Source organism: Platichthys flesus, chromosome 12, assembly GCF_949316205.1.
Source record: "Platichthys flesus chromosome 12, fPlaFle2.1, whole genome shotgun sequence".
Taxonomy (NCBI): domain Eukaryota; kingdom Metazoa; phylum Chordata; class Actinopteri; order Pleuronectiformes; family Pleuronectidae; genus Platichthys; species Platichthys flesus.
In genome coordinates, this window is record NC_084956.1 from 19,557,970 (window position 1) to 19,580,376 (window position 22,407).

At 40.7% G+C, this 22,407-nt stretch overlaps 1 protein-coding gene across 1 annotated transcript in view; it reads left to right on the plus strand.

Moving 5' to 3' along the window:
* Positions 1-22,290, plus strand: part of LOC133966625 (serine/threonine-protein kinase 32C-like) — a 91,036-nt gene extending 68,746 nt beyond the window's left edge. The window contains exons 4-12 of the mRNA XM_062401612.1: positions 362-535; positions 5,494-5,531; positions 6,677-6,766; positions 8,203-8,306; positions 8,440-8,556; positions 11,816-11,941; positions 12,466-12,594; positions 15,975-16,042; positions 18,107-22,290. Coding sequence (XP_062257596.1) covers positions 362-535; positions 5,494-5,531; positions 6,677-6,766; positions 8,203-8,306; positions 8,440-8,556; positions 11,816-11,941; positions 12,466-12,594; positions 15,975-16,042; positions 18,107-18,308 — 1,048 coding nt within the window. The 3' untranslated portion in view covers positions 18,309-22,290. The remainder of the gene's footprint in view (positions 1-361; positions 536-5,493; positions 5,532-6,676; positions 6,767-8,202; positions 8,307-8,439; positions 8,557-11,815; positions 11,942-12,465; positions 12,595-15,974; positions 16,043-18,106) is intronic.
* The last annotated feature ends 117 nt before the right edge of the window (positions 22,291-22,407 follow it).

The window sequence follows — 22,407 nt, forward strand, 5'->3', positions numbered from 1 at the left end:
TACAATTCCATGCAATGTTTATGTTCAGAGCCCGCCAGCAGCCGATATACATCCATAAAAAACTCAAGTATGCATTAATGTTCATAAAAATGCATTATGCATCAAGGCTGCAGATATCTTACGAGGCATAGAAAGATGCATGAATATGGAGTTTTCCTGTGCTCTATGTATTATACCATGTTCGTGCATGTGTGTCTTGTGATGTGTTGTGTGCACTGCATGCATTAGCATTCCAGCTGCCTCTGGGCTACGATGTGTTGTTTGTGTGCTCAGTCTTTGGCTTACTTTCATATAGTGTTTCCTTCCCGCACTGGACAGTGACTTAGGGCTGTGTGTTGCTGTCCCCCCTCATTGGTCCTAGGTACTCGTTTCAGGATGAGGAGGACATGTTCATGGTGGTGGACCTCCTGCTGGGAGGAGACCTGCGCTACCACCTGCAGCAGAACGTTCAGTTCAGCGAGGACGCTGTCAAACTCTACCTCTGTGAGATGACACTGGCGCTGGACTACCTGCAGAGCCAGCACATCATCCATAGGTACAAATTCGGCCTTTTCCCCTTTTCTGTCATTTTTACTTGAACGTGTAGAGAATGCATTGGACTTCAAGCATTAGCTGAGGATGCTTGCAGTTATCTTTATATGTCCTCGCACTTAGGCCGCACTAACATCTTAATTTTGGGCATGTATGTAATTTTTAATGGCCAGAGGTACATTTATTTACTAATTTAATAAAATGAATTAATTAATACAATGATTTGCATATATCTACAGGGAACATACACTTAACAGGGAAATCACAGACAATAATTATTGTGTCTGGTTTGATGAGAAACTTTAATATAAGTATCACAATGACAGTGTTGGTGGTAAACTGCGGCAAGAAAATGTCCAGAATTTCAATGATTAGCAGAGCAAGTGGGTTATTGAGGCAGTTTTCGTGTCAGTCTTGGATTATGGAACTGTAATCTACAAATGTGCGGCTGCCTCCATTTTTAAGCCTTTGGATTCTGCTTATCATGCCTCCCTCAGATTTATGATGGTTACTCACCATTGTATCATTTAAAACAGAGTTCTGGTGGAAGATGTGATCTGTGTTTGTTTCTGTACAAAGTATTCAGTATTGGATGTGCACATGATCACACTTGCTCCAACCTCAATCCCTAAACCTAAAGTAAAATATGCTTTAAGCAAAATACGTTAAAATTGGTATCCAATGGGTAATTTATGACAAATGACTCCACAGCAGCTTCTAATTCGCTTGTAGTAATTTGCTTTTTACTACTTAATTTGTGCAGTCACCGTGTGTGTGTGTGTGTGTGTGTGTGTGTGTGTGTGTGTGTGTGTGTGTGTGTGTGTGTGTGTGTGTGTGTGTGTGTGTGTGTGTGTGTGTGTGTGTGTGTGTGTGTGTGTGTGTGTGTGTGTGTGTGTGTGTGTGTGTGTGTGTGTGTGTGTGTGTGTTGACAGGCACATTATTGGGTGGAGTCCTCCTTATATTTCCTATTTTCCTAGTAATGATTATAGAGTTTAGTTTCATATCGTTATTCAAGAGCCTAATCTTTCAGTTTAAGAGATGGACTTGATTTCACTATTTTTGTAACGCAATCACTCAATACCCTGTGCGCTCAATCAACTAGCCCCTACTTGTGCTTATAATTGCTCAGCTTGCACTCCAGCCTCAGCTCATCTCGTCATGAAACATCTGCTCTTGGATTTCTCCTCTGGTCTATTTGTGCAACAAGTTTGTCAAAAATCCTGAAGGATAGAATGCCTGGTGTGGGTGTGTTAGTTGAATTAACTTTTCCACTCTACTGTGTAATTTTTAACTTTTGCTTCCTGGTCCTGTTCCCATAAAATACACAGGGCAAAAGAAACAATTCTGTCCAAGCAACAAAATACCTGAGTGAAAGCGATAAATTCAACCTTCTAATCAGCAACTGAGCGAGACAAAGCATCAGTATCAGCATCATTACAGTATTATTACATTATATTTTGTTTCATCGAATACACAAAGCCTCAGTTTGCAACTTCAACCACTGACATTTTCCTTCATTGAAATAACTGTGAAGATCAGCTCAAGGTTGTGTCTGTAACTTGTAATTTTCCTGAGGCTTATTTCCTTGTCTTCAGCTCCTGCAGCGTGTAGCAACATTATTGGTGATGAATGCAATTATTATAACTCTTCCGGCTAGAAATCAAAACAACAAAATGCATTTCAGCAAAGTCAAATATCTTTTCTGTGCAGAAACTTTGGCAAGTGCATTATCTCCTCGCTTTTCCAGAGGGGGGGAAACTTTGTAATCTTTGTGTGAGCACACAGGTTTTTATCAGAACCACAAAGTCACAATGTCATTCTAGCTTTGCTTTATATGCAGTTCTTACGACTGTAGTTATGATTTATGTGTTTATCTATAAAGATATCTTTAAAAAAAAATATTCCCACCTTTATCATGTCCTGTTGACAAATCTCACCAGCTCTCACTTTGACCTGACCGGTCAGGATCAGATGCAATCAGCTGACACAACATTATTCTTCCAGAGGGATGCAGCATGCAAACAGGACAGTAAACTGTACCCTCTGCATCTGGCCTACTTGTATATCCATAAAATCATGGCCACTGTATTGGAAATAATTATTTTTTTTATCTGCTATTTTGAATTATTAACTTTATTAATTATGCTGCATTAGTATTTTATAAGAACCAAAAAATAAGCAAACGCTAGCAAATTGTCGTTTTGTATGAATTCAGTTTTACCTTTAGTCTTGTTGTAGACTGAATTTATCGCCCTACTTAAGGCATTTATTAATGCTACTTTACATATCTAAACATAGCCCTCATGTGTGTTCCAGTAATTGTTTCCATCCATCATCTCCAACCATGGTGTACTGGCTTTTTGTCCAAATATGCTGAGTGCAGCAGTAAGTGTCTGTGCAGTCCACTAAGTGAAAGAGTCGGATCCCTGCAGACTGCAGATTTAGTGCCCCAGATGGGTAAAGAACAGTTTGAACCTTGTTCAAAATCTCCTTTGGGCTACATTTCATCCCTCAAACAACATAGACACAGAGAGAGAGACACAAAGAGAGAGCAACAAAGAGAGAGAGTGAGAGTTTGTCGCCCTGACAACTTGAAGTTAAAAAAAACAGAATAAATCAGGTCAAACATTGAAATAAACACAGATGCTTTTTTGTTAAGATTGTTAAAGGAAACAATGTATCGTCTTTGTGTGTGTTCAACATAAAGCTGGGTCCAGGAGGTGGTTAACTTAGCCGAGCATGCAGACTGGAAACAGGAAGGAACAATTAGCCGTGCACTGTTCAGAGCTAAAACAAAAGGCAAATGTAAAAATGACAAGTTCCATTTGTTGACACATGATTATCTAACAACTACTCACTATTGGGAGCAGTGTATTCAGATTCTATTGTGGTTGCCTAGCAACCACAGGTTGATGCTGAGACATCAAGACTCACTGATGGTATTGTTCTTCTTATTAACATTATTGTGAAAGTTCCAAAATTTATTCTGTTCCTTTAACTAAAAGCAAGATTCTAGCATTAGTGCAGAGCAAGTGTTTATCCATATAAGTTGTTGTGCGCTGCATTAAGATTCATATATATAATAATTTTCATTTCCTATAACATAGGCCACAGTATAGTATTTAACAGGTTCAACAAATGACTTGTTTTGCCACACCACAGATTGCTATTGTTTCTCTTTTCTTTTTCCAATATGTTCATAACGTTCATTTAGAAAAACGTGATAGATCATAACTGTGTCTTTGCCTTCTGGGTGTGTTTTCGTTCTCTCCTTGACATCAACTGTTCAGCCTTTGACACAGTTGTGTCATGTAATCCCTCGGTATCCATGGTCGTCCCCTTCTCTACAATTTATTTCCACCCTGTAAGTTTTTTGGCAGGAGAATACTATACAATTATTTTGTTGCACCAACTGAAGGAAGAAGGGGTCTCTGGTCTCCTAGCAACAGTCAGCTGCCACCATGCCCAAAGAGGTAAAATTAGTCCTACGAGAAGAGTAAAGTGGAATCCCTCTTCGTCTCTTCTCTCCTCTTCGTCTCTCCTCTTCTCTTTGTGTCTTCTCGTCTTCTCCTCTCTTCTCATCTCTTCCGCACTTAACATGTTAAGAGCTTTACTTGTGAGATCACCTCACACAGGAGGTTTCTTCCTTTACAAAATAAGAATTCACTTTACATGCTGTTTCATGTTGGATTAGTGTATCCGTGCTCGCTGCAAAATGAATTAAACGTGAAGTGAATTTTGTACTTCAAACCGAATGGCGCTGTAGCTGGCAGTTCAATCAGGATTCCTCCGTGAACATGTATGTATTTCCCTCCAGCCCTGTGCTGCTGGATCCGTGGTCCCCGCCACCGCCACCTCCATCACTTCCCAGTTTTGGCAGACGATACTAGCATCAGCTTGGCGTTGCAGAGCGGCAGTGAACACGTGTGTCTATGGGGTGTGCCGATTCTCTCCGCGGACTCGTGTATTCTCCACACCAGTGTGACGTGCGGCATAATTAAATAAGCTGTGTGCACTCAGTTAATTGCCTGTGGAGGGCTTGAAAGGGCTGGGAAATGTCTAGATGTGTGTGTGCACGGGTGTGAGTGTGCACCTGAATAAGTGTAGCATTGATGCCCAGTGTAAAAAGTGTGTGAAGACAAAGATAGAGCCTCCAGGGGCATTGGTGATGGTTGTGTTCTCATGTGCTCAAACAACTCGAAATATAGGGAATTAGTATTTTCTCCCCCTCTATCCCTCTCTCCTACGCACACACACACACACACACTACAGCATGTTGCTCCAACATGTTATTCACACATGCATCAGTCAACAAACACCTCCTACTAACTTTCACATCCACACATATTGTACACATCATATCCCCGTCTTTCCCACAAACTATAATGGCTTGAGTCATTGTGTTTGACATTTATTCCAAAAATACTATACATTTTCTGAACGCATTTTAAACTATAACAGCTTAATACATCAGAAAATATACGATTTTATTGGTTTCATGCTTTAAAAACACTGATTACAGCTTTACAGCATTAAATTGCCTTGACCTATAGGCGCCTGCATAAGCCCAATGTTCGACTTACATCATTCTTGTTTATTTCATATTAGAGATTTCTGTGTGGCTGTTTGGTTCAGGCTCCTCTCACTGCTTTGACGTGAGCAGTGCTACGCTAAATAAAATATTGTGTCACTCATCTCCAGACACCAAGAAAAAATAAATCTTAATCAAAGTTTAATGACACTTCTGGGGTTGTTACCTTATGTCATCAGCCAAGTCTGATCTCAGACAGATAAACAAGTTTTAATTTCTTAATTTTCAAAACCTAAACCACTTCAAATGTTGAACGTTTATTTTAGGTTAACCTGTTGTGCATATTTACTGTTTAACACAAATGCTCTTTTCAGGGCTATTAAGGGGATTTTTTGTGATGCCTCTGCATGTCTGTGTTTGGCTTTTTTCAGAGATGTCAAGCCAGACAATATCCTGCTGGATGAGCAAGGTAAGGATGTAAACTGTCAGCTTTGTGCGTGCGTGCGTGTGCGTGTGTGTGCGTGTGTGTGTGTGTGTGTGTGTGTGTGTGTGTGTGTGTGTGTGTGTGTGTGTGTGTGTGTGTGTGTGTGTGTGTGTGTGTGTGTGTGTGTGTGTGTGTGTGTGTGTGTGTGTGTGTGTGTGTGTGTGTGTGTGTGTGTGTGTGTGTGTGTGTATTCAATCAGTCATATTTGTCTGATCTAATCCTTGCAACTGTGCTAATGGCCTCCCAGGACATCGACCACTTGATTCCATAACTAATGGCGCACCTCAAGGTTCTGTGCTTGGCACATCATTATTTATTTGTTTAACCTTAAACTGAAATGGATGAACATAAAAAATATATTCTATTGTCATCAACCAATGGTTCTCTCTTCCTTCAATTCCCTCACATTCCACCTTAAAAAAGCTTGATGCAGTCTCATTTATGAATCACCAATAATGTCTTTGCGAGTAAATGACGACAACTACTGTCCATTGCAGCAGATCTGAGGACTGCATTCCTCTTTATACCCCACCAGTAAATGCTGAACATGGACTGGCTGCCCCCATAGTACATTGCACAATATGTGTAGACAGAATTACAAAGGACATAAAAGCCATTGTTTTGTTACTGATGATGTTTCAATGTGCTTATTCTTGACTCGCTGTGTGTCTTCATGTTTTCCTATTTCCTGTAATCAGATTTTGTGCAAAACAGATGCAGGGCTCATTGAGATAAACAGATTAAAAAAGGTTCTAAATAGATGAATCTTTGTGTCCGGAGCATCCTCGGTTCAACCTGTTATATGTTCTTAACAGTGTACAATGGCAAAACAAAATGCACAGTGTACAGACAGCAGTGGGGTTGAATCCATCCTGACAAGTAAGACAAACAGTAATGACCCTGCAGGCTACTAATGAATCACAGCAGGAACGAGGTCAGAGGAGTCAGGGATGTTTATCTGATAAACAAAACCATGAGGACACATTAATCCAGTTTACTAAAATTTCAGGACTTACATTGCACATCGACATGTTTCCTCTTCATGTGATTAGACACAGTCAATTAAAAAATTAACAAGATCAGATGGACTTTGTTTTAATGGCGTTTTCTTTGTGCCTGCGTCTTTTCAGGTCATGTTCACTTGACGGACTTCAACATTGCAACAATAATAAAGAATGAAGAGAGAGCCACGGCCTTAGCTGGGACCAAGCCCTACATGGGTAACTTTGATTAACCATTGCACCACAACCATCTCATCGACTATGTCTGGTGTCATCATGGAGGTCTCATGTGTTTCTACGAATAAATATCCATACTGTAAGAAAGAGAAGAAGAAGGTTATGGTATTCCATGTACAGGGAAATTGTGCAGTGTTGGATTGTTAAAGATATGGGGTCTGAATTTTGTCGAAAGTTATTTGACTTTGACTTTACTATGTGACAAGCTTTTAGTAAATTTATTGTGTTCAAAATTAGATACTGCTGCTAGAGGGTGCTCGACAAGATTACTTGCACCCTCTTCGTCTGTAGTTATTAGAGATCCTTTGTTTATTTGTGGGAAGCTGAGACAAACATACATGACTGTCCTGTCTTGTCTGGTGTTTGCTGAAGAGAAGATGAGCAGCTTCTGGTAATGGGGTGAATCTGGGTAATCCGGGACATTGGGTAATGTGGGACACCTAAGCCGCAGCCTGTTTATTTTCTGTTCTAACTAAATCTAGTCAACAGGACTTTTGCATGGACTTCATGTGACTGAAATCCCTTAACTTCATTGGGGTGATGTCAGAGAAAGGGATGGGGCAAATGCCAATCAGAAGCCCCCCCCCCCCCCCCCCCCCATGACACAGTTAATGACCTAATATTCTGACAAGATTAATGCTAAGGATATAAATCTTTCATAAATAAGACAATATTCCTAATTGTTATATGTTGAGTTGTTGAAAAAGTGTGTGTTGACTTTTTTTTTTTTAAAGCTGGCCCACTTTTTCAAATAAGGTTGATAATGTGGGACAGCAGGCTTTGGGTAATCTGGGACGGTCATTGAAATTCTCTAAATGGGGAAATATGCATTTAGGGACTTCCTGAAGTAAAACAATGATACACTGAAGAGATGTAGCATATTGTCAGACAGAAGTTAATGGTAAATACAGTCGGTCCCTGTCTGTTTAAACTGATTGTCTGATTACTTAACTAACACTTAATCAGTGTCTAGGACAGAGATGATCCAAAATAATAAATATTATAATTTCTTTATTTAAGATAAGGTTCTTTATGAAGAACTACGACTTTGTAAGTCAATATGAACTAATGACATTTCTATTAATAAAATACATTTTCTTAGCCATTTTTTCAGAATGCTTTTAAAGAATTGGTAGTATTGATTTTGTCATGCATAAAGACTAATACAAGTGTCCCAGATTACAAAAGGACGTGTCCCAGATTATCAAATATGGGGCACTAAAAGCTGTGTCATGTCTCCTCTGAGTAAGATATCTCCATGTGTGAAACAGATATCGGAATTACTCACAGAAATCAAAATTGCAAAACATTTCCCAGATTACCCGGAATACCCCTGTTTGTCAAAAGAACATCTGCTTTTTGATCAAGTGTCAAAAAGCCTTTCAGCTACCCAATAGATTCTCTGCTTGTGCTTTCAGCCCCAGAGATCTTCCAGTCCTTTATAAGTGGTGGGTCGGGCTACGCCATTGAAGTCGACTGGTGGTCACTGGGGGTGACAATCTTCGAATTGTTGCGTGGATGGGTGAGAAATTATGGCAATTTGATATTTCAGGTTGCTAAAGATTGCAGAAGCTGAGCTAGTTCATCCGACCCTCTTTTTCTGACTTTCCGACTTTCCTACTTTCTCTCTTTGTCTCACCCTGTTTCCATCCCAGAGGCCCTATGATATACATGCCAGTAACTCAGTGGAGTCGCTGATTCAGCTCTTCAGCACAGTCAGCGTGCAGTACAACCCGGCCTGGCCCAAGGACCTGGTTTCCCTCCTGAGGAAGGTGAGCTGCACTCAGTGGGACATCTTTTACTTTATTTAAGCTCTGTCAATTAAATAGTAGGATTTGCTTCTCGATTCACAACTCAGAAATCTTCTACTGCTGAGAGATTCCATTATCATGAAATTGGATCAGTGGTAGAGGTGGGGGATTTTGGTGTTTTATATCACTAATATAAATGTTACTTAGATAATGGAAAGCTGCTGAGATTTATGAAAATAATTGGACATTCTGAATTTCTCTTTTATCGCACGCACAATTATCTGATTTTGGAGGAAGGTTGATGATGGATATCCTGCTTTGCTTAATGTGTTTCCTCCAGCTTCTGCTTGATTTTTGGAGCAGTAGGCAGTTGTCCAACATTTATGTTAATTATCCATTAGTTATACAAATTCTAGTTTATTTTGATAAAATGTTCATGTTGTCCATTCTGTGGTGAAACCAGACTTATTTACCTCAAAATACCAAAGAAAATGAGGTGAGCAGAAAATAGAACTGTATTACTTACTAAATAAACAGAGCAACTATATGCATATATATCATTAATTAAAGATTTTCAAGTGACATTTCTGATGAAGTGAAATCAACCTGAACCTAATGCTGACCCCACAGCCTGAACACAGATGGTTGTCCCTAGCAAGAGGAGCAGGAGGGAAGGAGAGCAGGGATATAGGGGTGGTATCGGGGTACATACTGAAGCCACAGGAACAGAGGATGCAGGTACTGTAGGGGGACTGGAGCTGGAGGGGGGGAGGATGAGCTGAGACCCTGTGGGCAAAGGAGAAGAAAAACGACAGATGGGAATCTGAGGGATGGAATCACCGAAACAGAGCAAGTGTGTGTGTGTGTGTGTGTGTGTGTGTGTGTGTGTGTGTGTGTGTGTGTGTGTGTGTGTGTGTGTGTGTGTGTGTGTGTGTGTGTGTGTGTGTGTGTGTGTGTGTGTGTGTGTGTGTGTGTGTGTGTGTGTGTGTGTGTGCTCAACACTTTCTCGAATCAGGCTTTTGTGTGATAATTATCGTCTAGTTTGTAAAAAAAAAATGTATCAAGTGGTGCAACAAATTATTTGGCTCTTTTTATTTAGTTATTTAAAGATTTTGGAGTGGGTAAGAGCACACGTGGCTTGTTTGAAAAGGATATTTTTCTGTTTGGCAGAGTTACATGTGAGCATGAGTGCGTGCGTGTGCTCTGTGTCTGAGTGTTCTGGACGGAGCGTGGGTCTCTTCCGCTCTGCTGCTGATCGATTACCAGCGTCTGGACTCCACCCAGACAGACCTTACCCACCCTGCAGGAGAAAACTGAATCAGCCTGTGACCCAAGGAAGGAATAAAAGCACAGGAAGAGAATTAGCACGACAACAAAACCTGCTCCACATCCTATTTTCATTTCCAGTGTTTGCCCTGAGGTATAGAACCAAACAGATGCTATTCCATTAAAAACACCACTGTATCAGCACTGGCTTTTCTTTCCTCCCAGGATTAAGGGGCTCCACTTATGTGTGGCATTCATCTGACTTGATCAGTGCAACAATTTTGTTCCAAGCCCTGATGAGGTGATTGATGAACAGTGCCCCCTGTTGGTTGGTGTACCAGTAAGGGCTTGGACTGATCACTTCTCTTTCTGTTCTATTATGCAGTTTATTTTATGAAGTTAAATAAAGACTTATTTATTTCAAACAAATCCATAGTAAATAAATTGTGAAAAATGTACTTCATCCTAAAATATAAAATATATTTAAGAATAGAAATAAGTCTATACAACTGTTTTTATTTCAATTTGACAAGACATTCCCATATATGTAATGTGACATTTTATTTTCAATTTTCCGTGAGAGCTTTCAGCCAATCACATGCAAGCGTGCCCGACAACTGCTGGCCAATTTTACGGAGCAGGCTCATAAATGTTGCCACGTCTCCCATCAGCTGGAGCAGCAACAGTGTCAGACTGATGACTTTCTTCACAGCAGACACTGTGACTGCTCCTCTGGCAGGAAAAAGCACAGGCAGAACCATGACATTAGAATCCAGTACATGTCACTTAGTTGAGGTGTTTCCAGTGTGCAAGCGCACACGCGGCCTCACTGACAGGGCTCACACATGGAAATGAATGTTTATGCCTCATTTGCTCCACATGCTTTTGCGGCTGTAAATAAACACCATAGGCAGACACAGTACTGTGACTAATCTCACGTTAATTTAGCCTAACGCTGCAGATGCTGCCTCCCTAACAGGCAAACTAGCACGGAAAGGTTATGGGCTTGAATTTAAAGTAAAGAGACTATTTACTACAGCAGCTAGTTAATGTTTATCTGAGAAAGACAAACAACTCTGTGTAAAGCAACCGTCTTTCTACTGCTAAAACTAGAGTCTCCTTATTTTGATGCCAAGCTGAATATAAAGATGGACAGCATGACTGCTCCTCAAAAGTGAATGCCAAAGCGTCTCAATCACCACCTGGTGGCTACCTGTAGTATTACTCATAAATCCTGCCTCATCCATGTTAGTCCGCTAGCTACTGACAGCGTAGTTAGCTGGCTGGATAATTCTTTGTTACTTTGGGGCTTCGTAGTTTTCTTTATGCTTAACAAAAACAGCAAAACAACAAACTCATAATTGCATCTGTGACGCAGGAGGTAGAGCGGGTCGGCCACTTACCAGAAGGTTGGTGATTCAATCTCCAGCTCCTCCAGTCTGCGTGACGTTTCAATAGGCATGACACAGAACTGTGCTGGCAGTGTGTAAATCGTGTGTGATAGAAAAAGTGCTGTTTATAGAAGTGCTCTGAATAATTGTGTAAATTGGTAAAAAATATGTTTACTTTAAAACACTTTGATTGGTCTATAAGACTAGAAAAGTGTCGTATAAATACATACAAGTCCATTTAATGTCAAGACCTATCTAACTTCATTCTAATAAACAATCAATAACTCTGAACTCATATATAAATGATATCAAACATTGACATGTTTATGGCAAAAGACCTTCAGGGAAGCCAGGAAGGATTAGAAATTTAAAAGAACGTTTCCAGATCCTTCCTTTGTTCATTTGAAATAGCCCAGACACATTGTATTTGAGACCACTCAGTAAAAAGGAACGAACCCAGCCAATGGATTTTTATTTTACAGTCACACTCGAGTTTATTTCACCTCCAAGTGAGAAGAGTCTGGCTGTGACTGAGGAGAGAAGTTGTGAAGGTGATAGAGCTACTGGGGAGGTGACATGATGTGGTTGACATTGCTGTGTGTGTGTGTGTCCTTTGCTTCTAGCTACTGACAGTGAACCCAGAGCACCGTTTCTCCTGCGTGTCCGACATGCAGACATCTCCCTACCTCGCTGACGTTAACTGGGACGCCGTGTATGAGAAGAAGATGGAGGCCGGATTTGTCCCTAATGTAAGTTTGAAGAGATCTCATATCCACTTGTACACACACACACACACACACACACACACGCACATCTTACATATATATAAAATCATTCTTACTTTATTGGTGGGGGACTCGCCAGTCCGAGCCCCTTATACTAACCTTAACTATTGCAACAAAGCTCCACACTCTCAGACACACAGACTCACACTGTGTACATGCAGATTAAACACAAGCACACTTAGAAACTTCCTCGTGTTTGCTGAACGTGCGGAGGATGTGTAACAACTAAATAATGCAAAGGAAATTGAACATGGCTTTTTTTATTGGATCTCACTATAGTGTGTGTGCACATGCACTTACTGAACATTTGTGTGTGCATGCATGTGTATTAATGTGTTATTCAGTACATTGATTTAAGTGTGAACTTTGCGTTTGTGCACTCTGTGGCTCTGCGGCTGACTTAATGATCCTTTGTGCATGTGTGTGTGTGTGTGTGTGTGTTTGTTTCTAATTATCTGATAATTATCTCATGCATCTCCTGCCTACAGAAAGGTCGCCTCCACTGCGACCCCACCTTTGAATTGGAGGAGATGATCCTGGAGTCGCGTCCTCTTCACAAGAAGAAGAAGAGGCTGGCCAAGAACCGGTCTCGAGACAACAGCAAGGATTCACAGTCTGTAAGTGACATGGCAGATTCTTGTAAACCCCCCAGAGTCAGACCTAGCCAGGAATTTAAAGGGGACATATTATGAAAAATCCAGTTTTGTAGTGCTTCTACACGTTAATTTGGGTATCTGGCATGTCTACCATCCCAAAAACTCTTGAAAAAAAACCTCCTACGATTTGTTGTGGTTCCTCTATGTCAGAAACGATACGCTAGAGTGCGTCGAATGGGAATACGATCGAAATAAACATCATAATCAAACCATGCCCATGTAGGAAGTCTCGTTACATGGCCTTGGACGAGCGAGCTAACGCTCCACCGGCCGGTGAGCCCGGCTAGTGTTAGCTCGCTGCTGCTACCCGTCAGACATTTAAGTGGCCGCATAAACAAGGGACCTTCGGGACACGTCTAAACGTTGACTCGACAATGTTGAAGGATGTTGCTGCTGCGCCAGCTCAAGCTCCCACTGCTCCCACTGCTCCCACTGCGGGTTGCGCTGGAGCTCTCGCAGCCAGGCTTCGGCCCACCTGACTCTGGTTCAAAACGAAATGGTTGCAAGGTTGTATCTTCGTCTATAGTAGCCATATTTCTACAGAGGTAATGGATAGCTAAAAATCTGGGTGCTTGTATCTCGTGAAGGAGGGAGGGGGGGTGAGGGGGGGCAGGGCACTCAAAACAGGTCAATCTGAGGAGGACTGTTTTAGACAGGGTAAAAATGTGTTGTTTTAAATTATCCTTTTGGTATTTTGACCAAAATATGTTACAGACATTTCATTATGACCCCAAGGAACCATATCAACTTGTGGTAAAATGGGCATAATATGTCCCCTTTAAAGGGCATCATTAATTGTGTTTCTATTTACCAAGTTGGAAATACTAATTCAAATGTCAAGAAGTTGGCTGAAACTTATTAAAAGTATCTTCAATGATGAATATGGACTTGACTTGTTTTTAATTCATTATTTTGTATAAAAACAAGTCATGTGCAAAAACACCCACTACAATTTGTAGAATGTCCCCACAGAGCCCAGTAGGGTCAACAAATAACCTGCTTTGTCTGATCAGCCATCAACAATTCAAAGAATATGTATTTTTACCAAAAACAAAGGAAATGCGCTTTGTGTACACATGGTCTGTGTGTGTGTCTTTAAATGATTCTTTCAAAAGACACGCTTTCATTCCTTAGTTTAACTACTAACCTCCACCATCTGTCGTGTATATATAAGCCTTGGATACAATAGATAAAATACTGGAATATCTCACAACCTCAGAAGTAAAGGCATAATGTTGGATTCAGAAGGAGGTTTTAGCAACTGAAAGGATGAAGGCAGAATTCAAGATGTCTCTGCATTTGTTAAAAGCCCTTTACTCCCTCTGATAATAGAATGGGCTAGGTTTTGTCTTTGCTCACATGTGAAAGGATTATTTGCCTTAATGCCATGCCTTGGTTTGCTGTGTCTGTTTATTTAATCATTGGTCTCCTTGTGAAAAAGTGAATTCATATGTGGGCACATGCATATGTCTCAGAAAACCATTACCTGCTGCATAGAAGGATTCCTCAGAGATACGACCTAGTGGAGATAACAATGCATCTCAGGTTTACCCGCTCTCCGCTCTGTCACTTCTCGTCAAAACTGCATATTTTTAGATTGGCGGTGGGCCAATTCCCAGCATCGGCTTTTGCTCCGCTATAGTGAATTATCTCGGAGGAGAGTGAGTAATACTTTGGTAGTGGGCATAAAGAGAGACTTCCTGTTCATGTGAGCTATCTTAGAGGTACCCTGATTATTTGTGATCCTTAGAAATAAAAATAAAAATAAACAACAACCTGAACAGGCCACAGAACAAGTATATTATTACCACAACAACTGGATTTAGAAATTAAAGTAATAGTTCAAACTTTTGGCAAAGGTTGCTTATTCCCTATTTTTGCTGAGAATACAATGAGAGGATTGATCCCATTCTCGTGTCTGCACAGTTAATATGTAGCCACAGACAGCAGCTGATGTAATGTCTTCACACTTTGCATGTTGTTTTGATTTTGTTCGATTTGGACAAGCGACATGTTCGATATTAATAAACCTTGAAGGATCAGGCAGCCAGTGCACCGTAGCAGTGGCGGTTTGGACACATCAATGTAAGAGAAATTGTTGAACACAATAATGGCCAAATTCACGTTTACAGCAACAACAACTGATTCTCCAGTTCAGGGTTCTGCGCACTGAGTGGAGCTTCACCTGAACTTTGAACTAAGAGGTGAACAGATCTTTGTGCAGCAGCGATGGGGCAGCTTCAGGGTTCTGTGGACTGAGCGCAGCAGTTGGTCTTTGCTTGCCACGGCTCAATTCCTGCAGGTCACAGTTTCATAAAGGAAACTGCAACCATCTTCACTACAGACCAGGCACTGGACTGGTTTACTTTAAAATGTCAACGAGTGGTTTCAATCTTCTGACCTGATTCTCAGCAACAGACCTATTTCGTAAAACTATTTATGTTGCAGAAAATATAGTCTGGTTTCTAGACAATAGGTTGACATAAATTTAATAACTCATGTGCTTTGGACTCTTCATCTGACATAAAATGTTATGTAATTAAATCAAAGACATGTGATCACATATGATATTTCTTGGTCATGTTTTCATATCCCCTGTGTGTGCTGAGAGCAGAGTTTTTGTGCACACACATAATTTCCGTCCCTTTGCCTCTTCTGCATTTGTTATATGTGATTGAGAAATAATTTACCACAGACAGGAGATATCCCCTCCGTATTCATGAGAAGCAGCCTGTTCCCATCTGACAGTCATCATGACATCAGTGGTATTAACGTCAGTGGTGTGTGTGTGCGTGAGTGTTATCTGTATGGATCATCATGTGCAACGAGTGTGTGTGTGTGTGTGTGTATGTGTGTGTGTATGTGTGTGTTTGTGTGTGTGTGTGTGTGTGTGTGTGTGTGTATGTGTGTGTGTGTGTGTGTGTGTGTGTGCGCGTGTGTGCGTGTGGTTGTGTGTGTGTGTGTGCTCATACTGCGTTATTACCCAGATTATTAAATTATGAAGCCTTCAGTGCTGTTGTCATGGCCTCAAGTGCTTTTGGAAATATGAGCTTCTATTTTTGTCTTGGGCCAAACATCCAATTTGAGGAGGGCTCACAAACAATTCATGACTTGTTTTAAAAGAGCAATGAATGAAGCGAAAACAAGGAATGAGTCAAAAGACATTTCCAGAGGTCGCAGAGGTTACACAGTTGACTGATGGAGTTTTATTTGTAGTTTTGGACCATGATGATGAGGTTGATGGGGGGGAAGATGATGGTGGCGATGACGATGATGAGGTTGATGGGGAAGAAGATGATGGTGGTGCTGACGATGATAGCCGTTGTTTTGTGTGCCTGCAGGAGAATGACTACCTACAGGAGTGCCTTGAAGTGGTGCAGCAAGAGTTCATGATCTTCAACCGGGAGAGGTAAGAGAGCCGCAGAGCAGAAGGGCAGCTAAATGCAGACTTTCCTCTTCGGACATTTAACAGTATCAAGGCAACACAGGAATTATTATCCTTTGTGGTGGCAAATTCTGTAGATCACAAGTGTTTGCACAAAGTCAAACACTTGTCTCCCAGTAATTTAATCCAACATCTGCAGAAGGACTCACAGTACACATCACCTGACTAACATGTGCAAATGAGCAAAGAACAGAGATGATGGTTGTGTTCTTATAACCCACATTCCCCTCCCATTGGGTATGTAAATGTATTTATTACCCTCCTGATGTCTTATCAGGGTGGGAACTATCCTGCCTTCATGTCTCTGTGGAAGAGCCCAGATGTGAGACCCCAACCATTTGCAAAGAGACACCATGAAGTTAAGGCTTCAAGAGGCCATAAAGTAAAAGTCTCTGATCAATATTCGTAAACCTAAAGTTGCCCTAATAGATAAACAAGCTGGTCAATCTTCCACATACATGTCTGCTCATTCAACATCACATCCATAAATGACAACATTTCCATTACACCTTTTAGACCAAATGCAAAGGGGTAAATAACACAGTTACTCTGCTTAATTTGCACTTAAACAAATATATGCAGGTCCTTTAGAACCAACAATGATAAGTACCAATCACATTACTAAGATAAGAACATTGGGTCAAAGTTGAAGTCAGAGGTGGATGTTTACTGTTTACTGTGAATAATGTTATTTACCATTAACCCATGCAGTTGTCTGACCAACTGTATTTCCTGACTATTACAACTGCAGTTATCTTGCCTGGTACAATAATATAATAACTTCTAAATACATGTAAATCATATTATAATATGTAAATTATGATCAAATCTACAAAAACAAATTCCAATCTTTAAAAAAAGAAGAAATTGTAGTTCTGCTTTGATCATAATAATTTGTTTTATTGAATAAAACGGAAACATTTGCCTCACTGTCACCTGCACTTGAACCATGACTGTTACTTAAAGCGTGGATTAAAAGGGAGCTAGCACTGAACATAGCCTGGAGCATCACGGCTGTGTAAAATAGCAGAGGGAACACTAACGGTGGGTGAGGAAAGCTAGGAACTTCTATCAGCTGCAGTTTGTGAAGAGAGGTGCAATACTAATTTATGACCATGATAAGTCAAAACCATAACATTTTTAATGATGTCACTGGTATAGGAAGTCAGTGAGCCTAGAGGAGAGCATTGTATATTACTCTACACTATATGACAGGTCACTTTAATGACATGACATTGGTTTATAAATCATCCAGCTATGCATCATCTATACCAATTATCTAATAAGGGCCACAGGGGGAGCTGGAGCTATTTCCAGCTGACATTGTGCGAGAGGCGTTTTACACCCTGGAAAGGTCGGCAGTGTATCACAGTGTCAACATGTAGAGAACAACAACCACTCACACTCACATTCACACCTACACACTATTCTGAGTCTCAAATTAACCTAAGATGCATGTTTTGGGGAGGAAGCCAAAGCAGCACGCAGACATGAGGAGAACATGCAGACAAGGAGAGATCCTGGTTCAAACCCAGAACCTACTTGCTGTGAAGCCAAATATACACAGCACATCCTACATAAAGAGCCTGAGGTCCATATATCACAGGACATGTGTGTAGGAATATCGGTTCAGCGCTGCTCTGAATTATTGCCTCATTTATTATTGACCAGGTCCTGCCACTGCAACATTATTGAAATCCTTCTGTGTGGGAAAAGTCTTATTATATCCTATTGCTATAATTAATTGCAGTCTACCTCCATTTATAATGGAGGCCGTAATCATCTGGAGTTATACAGAGCAGAGAAGAGCACTCTACAATAAGCTCATGGCCTTTCTTTGCATTCAACTACTAGCTGCTTGTTTCTGTGTGTGTATGCTTGATTTAACTACTTACTTACATACTTGTATTTCTGAAAAATTCAGTAAAACATAAACAATTACTTAAGAGGCTTATGTGAGGTGTATAACTGTGTATATTCATGCTCATGTGTGTTTTCATCTCTGTTTCCCCCTCTCTCCGGACTCAGGTTGGAAAGGCGTCCGGACGAGGGCCAGTCAGAGGCCGTGGCCGAAGATGCCAGTGGAGATGGGGAGAGGGAGGCCGAAGCCGGGGCCACCAGCGATGACGCACCTGAGCCAGAACCTGATCCCGGTCCTGAGCCGGAGCCTGAGTCCTCCTCCAAGCGGAGCATGTGCGGCTCGGTGTGCTCCTCCCCCGGCAGCTGCTAGCACCACATCGCCTCACAGTGACGATTGCCGGTCTCTCTGGCCGCTGCAGTGTTTGTGCCATACCAGTAGATACGTTCTCACCTCTCTCCTCTATTGTAGCTAGGGTTGGAGGAAACGCACAGCAGGGCAACTTGGAGCACAGCAGGACCTAAAGTGGCCCCCACCATTTCTCTTATCGTTTTCTTTTTTTCTGTAGCATCCTTCCGGTAAGGCATGAATGAAGCAGAGTCCCAGAGAGTCCCCACCTAGAGTAAGCTCTAACTTCTATGCAATGTTACAGTATAGCATGACAAATAAGGTATCAGTTACAAGGAGGTGTTGTTCAGGAGCAGAGAGCCCCACGAGCATGATGACATCCCGAGCAATAGCGGTGCTGGGTTTTAGTGGGATTGGTGGTTTCGGTGGACACGTATCCCTCCCCCCTCAGACTTCCTGTTCAAAATCTGATGGGGTCGACTGAATTATTCACACACGCAGGCACTCAAGTTTATGTTATTGCCTGTGTCTTCTTCCTTCTGCCCTTTTCATGTATTGTGTGCCCTAATTCAGAAAAATCCTTTTTCCCCTGGAGCGCCGTCCTTCTATTGTAACACCTTTATGAGACACAATAAGCGTTAATGGCTGTTTTCAAGCGAGCGAGACAGTGTGGCTGGTTTTCATGTTGTAAACCTGTTTAAAGTGACGCCTGTTGATGATAATCACTTTTTGTGAATAACAGTGTAGCCATGCTTGTTTGATTTTCCTCCTTAAGCATTAACCAACTTGTTTCTCTGAGCATTTTTAGGATGACCGCGCACGGGAAATCTATGGGAAATTAGTGCGGCAATCAAGATGAGAGGTTTCACTTGTCACTGCTATGGTTCCCAAGATGTAGTATTTTAGCACACGCTCTTATTTAGAGAGCATTCAGAAGCTCGGCTGTAGGGAATAAATATAAACAAGCTACAGTCACCTCCTTTAATAATCATTAGAATGCTCTATTTGCTTCAATAGATACCATCATCTCTTTAAGTGCTTGGTTAGTATAAAGATCATCTCCATCTAGAGTTTATTTTGGGGCCGAACTTAAATGTGTAGCTGTGTCCTGTTGGTATAGATGAGATATGCTATTACTGTCATCACGATAGTGTTACATTTAAGGTGGCACCATTGATCTCAGTCTGAACACCTGGGAACATGTAGCAAAAGTCCACCTTAAAACCCTAAGGCCTAATAAAATAAAAACCGTGTAAATAGCATAAAGTGTAGGTTATTAAACTCACCACAGTTTTATGTGGGACTTCGAACTTGACGTATAAACTAAAGGAAGAGCTGCGTGAAGCTTCTAATGCTTCGTCCTGCTCCTCTTTCCAAGTGTGCAGGCACAACTTGTAGGCAAAATATGCCAAAGCTTTTCTACCATTTGCATAACCATTTCTAAGGAGCTTAAAGTGTGTGAATGTATGTCTCTGTTTCCCAGTACAACATAAAGTCAGCGCTCCTTCTGCAAGTGAAAAAAATACTATCATTTATACAATCATATTGTGTATAAAGTATCTATTTCAGGTAAGGGGGTGACCTCAAAGTTATAATTTTGGGAAGTATGTCTATTCGCTTTTTATCTAAAGGATGAAATGAGAATATAGATGCTACCACTAAGTCCTGTAGAGCTGAGAGGTAATTTGCCTTTCTTATCTTATCTTGGCTTAGCTTAGCCGAGTTTAACACAAAGACTTGTGTGTGTATAATCAATATCTAAATTATCAATTAAAATTAATTCACATACTCTGTTTGGCCAGGACTACAGCCAGGAACAGTACATTTCCAGACATTTCCATGGAGCCTCCACGAGGGCTGGCCAGTAAAGTAATGGCCAAAGATCCCCCCTAAAAAACAGAGACTGATGATTAACAATCATTTCATAGGGTAGGGTAACACTGTAGCACTGTTGTGGCTTGTTTTTTGTCAATACGGTCATTTTAGGAGGAGGATTCTATCAATCCCAGGGGTGAGTTGACAGACCGCTATGTTATGTTACACCGTGGGCGAACGCAGTTAACTCTACTAAAAGACCACTCCCCGTCCAGTAGGTTTAACATGGATTGAATGTCCTAAGCACTTGATGAAAAACTTTGTGTTGTAACATTTCTGCAAGTGTAGGCAAATGGAAAATTAGTGAACTTTACAGTATATTGTCTCAGTGGCTATATTTAAACTTGCAATGGTCGTCCAATTGATTCTTCAAAGTTTAGGTCAGTTCAGTTTATTTGAAGTTTTTTTAAATGTAAAATTAAAATACTTTTGTTGAAAATAATTCACAAAATAGATAATTAGCATCAATATTTCATTTTACAAATGTAATTTGGTATGTTCTTTGCTGCTCGCTATCGTTAGCCACTGGTGAACCAACATTCTGTTCTATTCCTCTTTTTTTATGGTTTTCTAAAGAGTACTTTTTGATTAATAATAGATAAATTGTCTTGCTAGGCTATGTTAGCAAAGCACTACTGGCGGAGGCAGTTTACTTCTACCTAAAGAGGTAATAGACTCCAGATTGAGACAGTCAACAATAACTTGTAAAAGTTCGAATGATTGATCCCTTCACTATACCAGTTATTAATACCAAGTAATATATGGCCGTGCTGTGATAGTCAGCTAACATTAAACATGCTTACAGATCAGCCGGCTAGCATTAGCGGTAGCAATCTTCTCATCTCACCCTCACAAAGAAGGCAAATAAGTGTACTTCCCAAAATGTTAATCTATTTCTACAAACACTATACATTATAATTAGATTAAGAAGCTTCTTTAAAGGGATTTAAAAGTGGCATCCTCAAAGTTTGGCAAAATATATTATTAGTTTAATACTATCAAGCCCTGTGCTTTTTTTTTGCATGTACCTTTACAGTATAAGCCTGTTCCTGCCAAAGTCTTGAGCTTGAGCCTCTACTGGCTGATTCGTGCATGCACAAGCTTTTGGTAATAGCTTACCTTGGTACTCACCGCATTATCGACACAGTCCAAATCAGAGTGTAACTGGCCTGCGTCACTGCTCCTGGACAGTGATCTTTGTGAACTTTAAACTGTAAAAAATTGTGTAATCCCAGTGTTATATGGACGGCATGATATTTTTAGATGATATGCAGTACCTTTGGCATCCTGTAGGGTGTCGTGATGCTCTGTTCAAGCATTCAGGCTCGTACCCTCATTGTATGAGCAAGTTGAGGCCAGCGGCTCTGTGTGATGATCTGTTGTGGGTTAAGTGTTGCGTTATTGTTTGTGCAGAAAGAAGAAATTGGAACTGGGGCAGGTTTTCTCTTCACCCCGACACAGAATTTGCTGCATTATTAAAATCACTGAATGTCTCCATTCGTGGAAAAGAAAGCTCAATCATATCTAAGACTCTTTAAATGAGAAAACACATCATCAGAGTTGGCACAGGCCTGAAATGGATGTGTTCAATTACATGTTCGTCATCTGTAAATGGATTAAAAACTGACTTTGGCGGTTCATTTAAGTGTGGCTTTTCTCTAAGTTACAATACTAATCTACGGTTTTGACATTTGTTCCTTGATGTCAGTGATCATTCCTAATTGGGCCGTGCTTGCAAACCTTACTGACATGTTTCTTTGTGTGTTAATGTTCTGGATGCTGTTAGGTGTTTAAAAAAAAAACAGGCATTGTGCTAGTGTTTGACCAAGCAGCAGCATGTCTCCTATGATTGATGCTCTCAAGGCGTACCATACTGTAGATGTCTTTATCTCTGTGGATACAGTTTGAAACTCAGTGGCCTGGTGAGAAAACAAATCCACAAGAAAATGTGATTTATGCTTCTCTTTTCCTCCTTGTGATCCTATTTTGCATAATGCACTTGTGCTGTAGGATTTCTTTTTTCACAGGGAGTCAGTGAAAGCCTTGTTACTGTACCAACTGAAAATGCTCTGTGTGTTTAAAAACATGCTGCTTAACTGCTTTGATAACGAAATAAAACTCCTTCCAGTAATTTTACAACTGTGTATTTTTGTGTATTTATTTTGTGTTGTTCACCCAAAACTGTCAAATGCACTCATTATTTACTCACCACTATGCCGATGGAGGGGCTGGTGAAGTGTTCAAGAGC